Source organism: Euprymna scolopes, chromosome 42 (assembly GCF_053919585.1).
Source record: "Euprymna scolopes isolate OS-2025 chromosome 42, ASM5391958v1, whole genome shotgun sequence".
NCBI classification, from domain to species: Eukaryota; Metazoa; Mollusca; class Cephalopoda; order Sepiida; family Sepiolidae; genus Euprymna; species Euprymna scolopes.
Window position 1 is genome coordinate 48,540,284 of NC_136523.1, and position 12,159 is coordinate 48,552,442.

General features: G+C 35.5%; 1 protein-coding gene across 1 annotated transcript in view; it reads right to left on the minus strand.

Moving 5' to 3' along the window:
• The window catches only part of LOC145267096 (aspartate aminotransferase, cytoplasmic-like), a 69,009-nt gene that overhangs the window by 15,767 nt on the left and 41,083 nt on the right, over positions 1-12,159 (minus strand). Inside the window, exons 7-8 of the mRNA XM_080123093.1 lie at positions 5,626-5,791; positions 2,360-2,502 (exon numbers count right to left, since the gene is read on the minus strand). Coding sequence (XP_079979219.1) covers positions 2,360-2,502; positions 5,626-5,791 — 309 coding nt within the window. The remainder of the gene's footprint in view (positions 1-2,359; positions 2,503-5,625; positions 5,792-12,159) is intronic.

Here is a 12,159-nt window from a genome sequence, read left to right on the forward strand (position 1 = left end):
GTGTGACTTCAAATCTTGGGAGGGGGGTGTTGTGGTGGCAACCACTTATTTGCATATGCGAATAACATAACACTATAAATGGCAAGCCTAGGTTGGCCTTGGTGTGTCTTACTCAAATGCCACCGGAAGTGACGCCGAAGAGCGTACATGTCCTCCCACCAAGACTCTCTGACTCGACACCGTCATTTGTACATATTGTAAATATACCTTTTCTTTAATACACTTATTATTGCGTTATCTTGTTGTTTGCGTCTTCATTGTATTTCCTTACTAATTATTGTTCAACCTTGCAACCACAACAGTAAGTTAGACCCATATAGCAATCCGTTTGACATATCTCTTTGGTTTGGGCTATTTTTTCAGCAGTTTTCCTCGCTATGTTGTTCGATTTGTATTTTATTACTGCCTCCTCATCATCAGCATAAATTTGTAGATTCTGAAGAAGCCATCAAAGGGGATAAAATAAATTAATTTATCATAAGGCGTAGCACTAACCATGGAAACTTTTTTTTTTTTTTATTAATTATTAAATTATTGATTGGCTATTTATTATCTAGTTGATTTATTTTCATTTTTAACTACTTTTTAAAAATTGGTACTTCGTTATTAGATCAAAATTCAAAAGCCGAAACATTGAATCTCAAGTAAAACCAACGGTATCTACTTAATGTCACAATGATGAACATATCCAAAAATTATGAAAAACAATAAGGTAAAAAAATAATTATTAATGAAAACAGTTTTCAAAGACAATTAGTGAAAACTGAGTTTTGCTAAATTGGCGTAAGATTTAAAAAAAATTTTTTTTTTACATGGAGGTCACCAATTATCAAGGCCCGGAAGCCACTCGGGGATAAGGGTTATTGCATGTACAGTAATCAATGGGATAGTTTCGTAGTAATCGTTAGTATTGGAGATTTGATAAAGTGTCTTACTTAAGGGGGTGGTTTATCAGGAATTTGTTTATGTTGGACTTGAAGACATCCAAGTTGTAGCCAGGTGGGAAACAGGCAACCGGTAGAGAGTTCCACAGGGTGCAGTTCTAAGAAAGAAGCTTAAGAAAATTATCTTCCTTTTGTTATGATTTGAATTCCTTTTTTTTTTTTTCTTTTTTAGCAAACTTCAATTTTCTCTAATTTCCTTTGAAAACCATTTTCATTTTCTACCTTATTGGTTTACATAATTTTTGGATATGTTCATTACTGCGACATGGCAATTAAGCAGATACTAATGATGGGACGATTCCAATAATTTCCCCGATTCTGATACGATCACCAATTTCATACTAAATTCACGATTCCGATTCTTTATAAATCTCTAAATATTTAACTATGAAGTTGTTATTGTTTCCCTGATTACTGTAAACATACGTGTGAAATGTGCAAACGTAAAAACGCACTTGCCAATCTTTCACGAAAAACACCCGACTAGCTGAAACCACTGTCAATAATTTTCCCCACTCTTTATCCGTGCCTAAATCAAAACGTAGATTTCATGAACAAAGCTTCTTTCTTAGAACTGCACACCTGTGGAACTCTCTGCTGCTTGCCTGTTCCCCCCCCAATTCAACTTGGATGTCTTCAAGTCCAACACAAACAAATTCCTGATGAACCGCCCCCTTAAGTAATGACACCTTATCAAATCCCCAATACTAAATATTACTACGATACTATCCCACTGATTAGTGTGCACACAATAACCCTTATCCCTGAGTGGCTCCTGAGCCTTGATAAGTGGTGACCTCCATGTAAAAAAAAAAAAAGATGATCTTTATATTTTAGCGCTACCAGACATTCAAAATCAATAAATATTTATTTTATTATTACTCTCCTTGGAATTATTGCAAGATTTTTTTAGGGAATGAATGAAAACAACTGATAATAGTTACAAAACTTACAGATATATTAAGTAAATATATATGTGACATCTGCATTTAAGTAGCTTGCCAGAAAAAATATGCATAAAAATATTCTTATGGTTAAGGCCTGTGAAACTATACGTTTCAATCTGGGTGATAATGTGCTCCCACGTTATTTATTTTTTTCCTGTCTAGTTAATTTATTTTCATTTTTAATATTTTAAAATTAGTGCCTCGTTTTTAGAGCAAAATTCAAAAATCAGAAAAATTGAATCTCAAGTAAAGCTAATGGTATCTATTTAATGGTTATGTCACAGTAATGAACATATCCAAAAATTACGAAAAGCGATAAGCTAGAAAAATAGTTATTAATGAAAACAGTTTTCAAAGACATATAGTGAAACTAGAGTTTTGCTAAATTGGCTCAAATTTATATGTGACGTCTGCATCTAAGTAGCTTGCCAGAAAAAAAGGAAAAAATATGCGTAAAAATATACTTACGGTTAAGGCCTGTGAAACTAAACATTCCGATCTGGGTGATAATGTGCTCCCACGTTCCTGGAGTTCCGAGAGCCTTTAGTTTGTTGTAGAGTTGTTGTCTCATCTCCTTGATACGACTTGCCATAACTCTCACGCTGTTTTGCCTGGAAATTATACAAAGAAAACCAAATTCAACAACAGATTTACACACACACAAAAAAAAAAAAAAAAAAAATACAAAATCAAAGAAATAAACTGACTTTCAATCATTCTATAAGAAATTCTGAATCGGATCTGTCATCACTGGCCAGTGTCTGGTCAGTACAGATTACAACAAATAACCGAGGATTGTTATAATTTTCTGTTATTTTATTGTATAGACTGATTTCTCTAAAAATGCCACTCATTGTTGCAGGGCTTTACATTACGTAAACAGTAATTTTAATATTAAATTTATATGCGACGTTTGCAATTAAGTAGAAAAAATATGCGTTTACAGATTTACACAAAAAAAAATACAGAATCAAAGAGACTAACTTTGGATCATTCCATCAGAAATCATCAGAAATTCTGAATCGGATCTGTCATCACTGGCTAATGTCTGGTCGGTACAAATCACACTAAATAACCCAGGATTTTGTTATTTTGTTGTATAGGCTGATTTCTCTTCTATGTGTAATCTTTTGCATATGTGTATGACTTTTAGCCAACATCTGTGTTCCGTCCATCTTGTTGCCATTATGCCAGTGACATTTACGAAGAAAGAAGTTCCATGGGAATGTCAAGTTCACAAGTGGTCATCGGTCTCATGTATATAAACTCATTGACATGCTAAAAACATTAATTATTTGCCGGAAAACGGCAAGGCTAGATAGATGGAACTCAAGTCAATATTTTTTATTTAACTCAAGCCTGCTTTCCTACCTGCTGAACCAACTTGCCTTACATGCTTGTATTCCTGTTTTAATAAAATATTAAATAAAGTTGATTTTATTTGTTGAAGATCTCATTTTCATATGGAACCTGGTAACTGTTTCTTCTTCATTTCAAGTCAACTTAATCAGATAAACACATTTTCGGCAAGCCACTCTTTGACAAAACACTCAACGTTTCTGAATTTTTAAGATGAGGATTGGTTATTTGGATTTTTTAGACTACTGTTCTCATCTTGAGTCATTTTCACATTCTGGTCGATGTAACTTCAGATCTTCAGGTACCGAACTCTGGAATGTTTCTAAATTCAGGACATGTGGCACAGTGGTTAGAGTACTATGAAAAAATAATTATGAAAATGATATTCTCCTGAAGGTTGAAGAGTCAATTCTCAGTATAATTATTATAAAAATACAATTGCAAATTACTTAGGATCTCTATCTGGTCATGGCTGATAGAATGAAAGTATGCTATCTCCGTGAAGTAAATAAAGCGTTTCATTCAAAATTCAGTCAAAATTCCAGAATTTGACAGAAACATTCCAGAGTTTGACAAAATACACCTGAAGAAGGTCAGAGGTTACATCAACTGACCCAAACCTGCAGGTACGCTTTTCTTAAATTCAGCAGGGACACATTGGAAGCCAACTGGCGTCACTCTCGTAGCTTGCTGGCACAACATGCATGTTTAGTTCGTGGTGGTCCATCACTGGCCTCACCTTTGCTTTGTTGTGCTGAGCAACCATCATCAGCGGGATCAGGCCTTTGGGAGGTCCAGGTTCTTCATAGGAGTAGAGAATCAACCAGCCATCCTTGATCCATTCGCAGAATTCCTCTTCGTATGCAGGCCTCATTTGATCGAGCACTATTCCGCAGTTTGGCTGGTTCCTGATTTTCCAACCACCTCCATGAGATGGTCCAATCCTTCTACTGTTGGTCAAATTCAGCACTAAAGTCTGATTGGTCGATCCTCCGTGCTGTGCACACTGGGGTACTCTCCTGAAACTGTACTGCCCCGTCTGCGTTATGTGAACACCACTTAGTGCTCTGATGGCATCATAGCCTAGAAGCAGGTTAAAGCTCAACGTTTTTTTAAGTGCTACCAGCATTACTGATTGTCAAGGGTGGGTAGCATTGATGTGTGATGCAGTTAACTCCATTGGATCTGGCTTAACTCATTTTGGGTGAATATAAGTCAAACGGTTCACGCTAATATCACCTTTTATTTAATTAATATTTGGGCAAATGCATATTTTCTTTTAATTATATTTATTTTATTTGATTTCTTATATTATAACAGGAGAGTGTTGCAGTTTGCTTCAAACATTGTGAATCATGTATAGATAGGTTTTTTAAGGCTTTGGCAATGCAGGGGTATGAGCACCACGTGAAATAAAAGAATCAGTGAAAAACAAGATGATATAATGACTAATCATTTTCCTTTTTGCTTCTGTGATCAGTTGCATGTTACACTGTATTAAAGTTGTGATATTTCAAGGATATAGCTCCTTTTCAAAATACACTTATTTCAAATAAAATCAGATTTTTTGGCAAAAAGATTGCAAAGTGCTACATGTCATGTAAAAGGACAGTTAAAAATGAATATACAGAATTTGTTCGGTTTCTAAATTTTTGAGATGTGGATTGATTATTCGTATTATTTGAATTCTTTAAAACTAATATAGTGTTAAAGTAATTGGTAAAATTCGGTTGTAAGTTATACTCTTCTGGACATTGATGGTTCAAACCTCAGTGTGAGAGACTCTCAAAACGCAATTGCAAATTACACAGGACTTATACTCAGTCAAGATATAATAAAGAACTTCATTCGAAATTCCGTGAAGATTCCTGAGTCCAACAGAAAGATCCCCCCCCCCCAAGCTCAACAGAAAAATTCCCCGATAATCCCCTCAGAGATCAACAGAAGGATTTTCCAACCCCTCGAGATCAACAGAAAAATTCCTCCCCATACCCCAGTTCAACAGAAAGATTTCCTGCCACCCCCTTCAGTTCAACAGAAAGATTCCCAGAGTTCAACAAGATACACCTGAAGAAAGCTGGAGGTTACTTTGGCTGAAACGTTATATGAATAACATTCAAGATGAAAACAGTAGTCTGAAGAATCCAAATAAAACGAATAGAATTTGTTACATTTAACAAGTGTATTTTATATTAATGAAAATGTCTCCTGATTATTTCAGCTTTTTTCTTTTCTAAATTTACATTAGTGGCCTTTCAAATTTTTAATAAATTTTTCAGGTCCTGTGAGGGTTGCAATTGTCTATTTCTGCAATTTTTACAAGTCCTACGAGTAAAATAATTAAAAAAAAAAAAAAAAAAAAAAAGAAAACTCACCATTCATTGAAAAGAGAAGGATCATTTAAAACGGTACCAACAATCCGTGCACCATGGTTGGGAGGGTTAGACCAAATTTTTCGGACGATGAGTTCCAGTTGGGAACTGCACCGTTTCATGGCATCAGTGGTGTTGCAAACTAAAGCTAAATTACCAATACGTTCATCTGGAAAATAAAGGCAAAATAAAAGAGTTACTTCCCTTTGTTTAAAGCAGAGAAAATTTTTTTTTTTTTTATCAAAGACCAAAAGCCACTAGAGAATAAGGGTTACTAAATGTAAGGTAAACAGTGAGAAAACACTGTGATAATCACTAATGGTGGAACTCCTTAACTCCCTACATAGTATCTTTGCAAATTATCTCCCAAGTAATAGCGCAATCTCACCCCATATTAATGTGGCACTGTGCTTTATTTGGGGTGAAAAAGCAATAATTTTTTTTTAAACTTGTGGATTAGTTCAATTATATAAAAGGACAACTACAACAAGAACTTATTTACATTAGACTTGAAAACGACCATGTTATAGTCAGCTGGGATGCAGTCCTACGATAAAGTGTGTACATTACACTATCCAGGGAGGTGATAATAGTTAAGTGGACATGGACTGATGACCTGAGTGTGCAGAGTTCAAATCCAGATTGTTCTATAACATTCTCACTTTGCAATTTAGTATATTTACCTTTCTTTATTGTTTTGTCCTTAATGACCTTTTTTCAAACAGACAAAGGAAAGTCTGTTATGAAATGAAGTTCTCATTAAAAAAGATTTTTTTAAAATTACTTATATATATATATATATATATATATATATTTTTTTTTTTTTTTTACATAGGAAGATCTAATTTCACTCAGACTGTTTGCGATGCAGCCATCTTGGCAATTTCAGCTATGAAGAGGGGGCAGGGGAGATAACTCCATCTAATCCTTGAAGTTTGCCAAAATTTGATGAGATTATGTTTACAGTTTTAAATAATTTTAGGGATTCCTTTTTTCTTTTTCTTTCTTTCACAGAATCGTTTCAAAATTTATTAATAAAATTATTAGAACTTCATGTGAGTTTTGACAAACGTCAAGAATTAGATGGAGTTATCTCCCCTGATGTCCCCTCCTTTCTTGGTAGCTGAAATTGCCAAAATGTCTACATCATGACAGATCTGATTAAAATTTGATTTTCCTCTGTAAAAAAAAAAAAAAAAAAAAAAAAAAAAAAAAATACTTGATCAAATGCAGCGATTTTTTTTTTTTTTTTTTAAATAAGAACTTCATTCAATAATGGGGATGTACATCATAAAGATTTTTTTTTTATCTTCTTTTTTTAATATTGTAATATTGGTAATGGTGGAACTTTGGTTGTTTTTGTTTTACGGCATATCAACCTTTTTCAGGTTATTTAGTGCCGAATCTAGTCATTTTGAGGAACGATTTTTTAATGGAGTATATTTGTTTCTGAAGTCGGATTCTATTTAACCCATAGTTGGGACCCTAACAAGTACTACCACTCCGGGTCAGAGTGGACTTCGGATCAATGGCAATTAAAGAGTAGCTCCACACTCCCCAAGGCCCACAAGCTGGGGCCTCACCATCGGATATAGTTTTAGGTCATATCCAGGACCATTGTATAAAGGGTTCTTTTTAAATTTTTTTATAAAGGCCAATTTTTTTTTAAGATATGAGAGTATGGTGTGGGGATTGTTTTTATCAAATAACTCTTTAATATTGTTTTCTTTGTAGAATCGATTTCTTACTGTTACAAAATCAGTAAATTATATTAATATGTGTTTGATTGTGTTTGACAAGGTATACAGATGGGTTGGCTTTCTTTCTTTAGGAGATACGAGTGGGTTAAGTGGGTTAAGTGGGTTAGGGTTAGGGTTAGGGTTAAGTGGGTATGGCCTATTTTTATTCTTGTTAGCTTGACTTCTTTTCTATTTAATTTCATATCTTGTTCTTGTTTTTTGGCATGATTTCGTGAAGTTTGTTGTTAGGGTGTTCATTCCAGTAGGTTTGCCATTTCTCTGTTGTATATGTTGATACGTCTTTTTAGATCCATGTATGGAATTTTAAAATTTGCATCGATTGGGAGATTTAAGGCGTTTTTTGCTGCTGAATCTGCTAATTCATTACCTTTAATACCGGAATGGCTCGGTATCGAGCAGAAAATGATTTCTTTTTTACTGTTTAATTCAGTTAATTTTTGGAGTAATTTTGCGATTAGGGGGTTGCCCATCTTTTTATTTTTAATCACTGCACTGGCTGTTGTGTTATTTTGTTTAGACCCATCTATATAGATGCGTGTGTGGTCTGGATACTTTTCTTTGATTTTATGGAGATCATCATAAGTTATTCGATGAGTGTTTCTTTTCATATTTACTTAAACTTAGGTCGATGTTAGGGGATACGATTTTCCAGGGAGGGGTTTTGAGTAGGACAGTTTTGTGAATTTTGGTTATGGGTAGATTTGCTTCTTTGAAAATCGATTTTATTCTAAGTCCAAAGGTTTTGATTGCATTTTCTTTTTGGTCGAAAAGGTGTTTACAGTTTGGATTTAAAGTGCTATTGTGTGCTGGGTTTGTGGGGTTGGCTGTAAGTTTTGTGTAGTACTTTAGACCAAGGTTTTGATTTCTAAGCATTGGAGGAGTTTCATGTGCTTCTGTGTACAGGCTTTCTACAGAGGAGGTTGAAAATGCTCCTAGTGCTAGTCTAAGTCCGGAGTGACATATTGGCAGATTGATATATGAAGCTACCATAATCTATTTTTGATCTAATTAATGCTCTATATAGTTTGAGTAGTGTGTTCTTGTCAGCTCCCCAATCTGTATGGGCGATGACTCGTAGGAGTTGTAATGCTTTATTACATTTGGTTTTGATGTAATTGATGTGTGGAATGAAATTTAGTTTTTTGTCAAAAATGATCCCCAGGTGCTTGTGTTCGTTTACAAATGGAATTTTTTCGCCTTCAATCTGTAAGGTTGGGTCAGAGTGGAGTTTGCGTTGGTTACAGAGATGGATGCATTTTGTTTTAGTTTTGGAGAATTTTGTTGCCGCATTTCCCGCATATTTTTATTCCTTTACAGGCTTTATGATGTCCATATTTTTGGCAATAGAAACATCTTAATGGAGCTGGGATATATTGGTCTACTTATACATTTAAGTAGCCAATTTTTATTTCTTTAGGAATTGTTGGTTTGTTAAACATTAATATATATGTGTCGGTGGTTATTATTTTATTGTTTCTTTTTATGTTTATGCAGATGTGGTTGATTACTCCTTGTTTTTCTAATTTGGTTTTTATTTCTTCTTCAGTTGTTAGCGATAGTTCATAACTTCGAACTACTCCTTTCAAAGTGCTTAGTGTTTTATGGGGAATGACTTTGCACTGTACTCATGGAAGTTCATTGTGAGTAGAGATTGAGCATCTCTAAGATTGGTTATCTCAACTAGTAGATTTCCATCTTTTGTTTTTTGATCATTTTTGGTTTACTTTTTGTCGATAATGTCTTTTCTATTAGAGAAGGTGATAAATTTCCAATTTTTTTTATTTTCGATTAATTCAATAACCAAGAATCGTGGGAAGTTTCCTTCATCTATAGTTGGAACGGTTTTTCTAGTTTTGAATTTTTGTTCTTCATCTGAGCTTGAGAGGTTAGTCAGAGGAATGGTTTCTTTTAAGGGTTTTGAGGGGGATGCATTTGTTTTTATCAGCCATGGATTTTGGGATTTATTTTTCATCAACCACGCTCCCTACCCACCTCGGAGTCCAAAATTGGGGCATAGTAAGGGGGAAACCCATTCGCCTTGACCATGTTGGGGCTACGTGGAGGATATACTCTTTTGGTAAGGAGTTCTAAAGCACTATATTTTCTGTTCAATATGTCCTCAAAAATACATTTGTTCAGATGGAGTGTTGAGTTCTGGTCTTTACAATTGATTGACCCTTGCCACCGCCTTCTAGCACTTACTTGGTTTGCCTATTTTTTGTAGTGGAGGAAGAAAAAGGTACTCCCATCTTTTTTTTTTTATTTAAGTTTCGTTCTTTGTTGTCGTAGTTGGTACTTTGGGTGTTAGTGCTAAGGCTTGGCATGACTGGCCAATTGTTGGTCAGATCGGGCTTCTCTGATCGCTCGTCTAGCTGAAGTAAGGGCCAAAGTAATGTGTTGCAGTGCCTAGACTTTTATGCACCCAGGTCTAGGTTAGCTCAATCACCAGGATCACATCCTAAGGCATTACGGGTAGCAACCCACGGCTAATTGGTTGCCCCATTGAGGGATTTTTACCCTCTGCAGGGGGGCAGTCGGCTTATTCTAGTGCCCTACCAACAGGGCAAAAAGAAAAGAGAGGGGGAGGGGGGCAACGGGGTTGGGAAGAAAGGAAGGAAAAAGAAAGGAGAGGGGAAGGGAGTTGTTTTTGTTTTGTCGAACATAATTAAGTATTACAAAAGAGAATAGAAAACAAAAACAGAAAATCGATGTAGGTGCATTTCGTCTCAGGAAGCCAATAGACAGCCTGATCTGGTAGCACCAGGGAACTTTGGTAAGGTAATGGCCAAACAAGAACTTGTTTACATTAGACGTGAAAACGACCATGTTGTAGTCAGATGGGAAGCAGCCGTGCGGTATTGTGTTCCACAGATGAACAGTTCTAGGAGAGAAACTCTGCCCATGGAATTTTCATTTAGCTAGAATGCATAAGCACCAAAAACGTGCAATTTATTTTTGCTACAATGGTGTTCACCCTGTTTTGGTTGTTCATCTTTCTCCTCTGCTCAACATATGCACAGACAACTCTCTTCTATCTGCATGTACTACACAGCCCACCCAAAGAAGTAGGTAATACCTGGGAGGTTAGTCTTATGACAGCAAACCAGATACTACACTACCCCCCCCCTAAAAAAAACTAAAAATAAACGAGGTAATACTGGGAGGATGGTATTATGGCGAACAAACATATATATTGCACTGCCCCACTAAGGAGGAGATCATACCTGGGAAATAGTATATTGTTTCCAATCCTCTCAGTGTTTTGACTTATCGTCCACATGATAAACTCATTGACCCTGACTATCGAGTGACCTTTAGACCTTGATAAACGGTGACCTATTAGTATAAAAATGTTTCAGCTTCAGACATGCAGATGCTGAATTTTCACTATCAATAGAAGTAATAGTATAGTTTCGGCTTCAGACAGGTTTTAAATGCAAATATCAACAGATTTCTATCAAGAATTGTTCCTACAAGTATTCAAACTTGCTCCTGGCAATTGTTGCATCTCATTAACATTTCTCGAATAACATTTAGCCTTAAAAATTTGTATCTTAATTCCTAAGCATTTCCTCTTTGCATTTTTCATTCTTTTTAGCTCCTTACATAAAGACACTCTATATCTGGGCAGGAGCTACTCGAAGCACTCTCACTGCCTTGATAGAGTTCAAAATAGACTTTATAGCCTGATCCCCGTCTAGCATCAATTGAAATGAATGACTCTCGTCTTGGGGAAGTTCCCTGTTTTGACAAGCTTCTGAGTCTGACATTTATTCCTGATCTGAAATGGAACACACATCAAATTCATTGCCATGGTCGCTGGAAAAATAATGGGATCATTCTACCGTTCCAGTAGATATCTCACTGCCGATGCAATTCTCTACCTGTATAAGAGCCAAGTGCGTTCAAGGATGGAGTACTGTTGCCACATCTGGGCAGGAGCTGCTCGAAGCACTTTATTCTGCCTTGACAGAGTTCAAAATAGATTTCTTTACCTAATAGGGGGTGCCCTTTTCTCTTCTTTCCCACAAAAGACACGTTGCTAGCTTGTCTCTGCTCTATCATTATTTTCATGGCTAATGTTTATCTGACCTCCAATCTATGGTCCTCCCCTTGCCAAATGTTCATGAAAAACACTTGTTTAGCAGAAACAATAATTTATCCCACTCTTTATCTGTCTCTAAATCTAAACATGGATTCCATGAACAAAGCTTCTTTTTTAGAACTATCCGCCTGTGGAACTGTTCCGTTTGCCTGCTTTCCAGCTGACCACAATTTGGTTGTCTTTAAATAAACGTAAACAAGATTTTGATGAGCCATCCCCTTAAATAATCTATTCACTACTAACAATTACTATGCTATTGTCCCAATAACTACCGTATATTCATTAACCCTCATCCACGAATGGCCTCTGGGCCTTAATAAGAGATGACTCCTTAGTAAAACAAAAATAAAAAATAAAAAAATACCTTGTCTGGATCAATTTTCATTAATAATAAAAAAAAAAAAAAAATGGAACAAAGGGAAGATTACTCTCAGCCAATTAATTTATTAAAAGAAAATGAAAATTTAAAGGAAAAAATACAAAGCTTATTTTTGCTGCGATGGGTTGTTCACCTCTTTCTAACCTATGCCTCACTAGCTGAAAATATACCTATGCATAGAAGACCCTGCTTTATCTAGATTCCTCATAGAATGAATTCGCAAAAGGGAAGTAACTCAATAAAACAAAAAATCAGGTACTTCCCTTTAAAATGGTTGAATAAAAAGCCAGAAC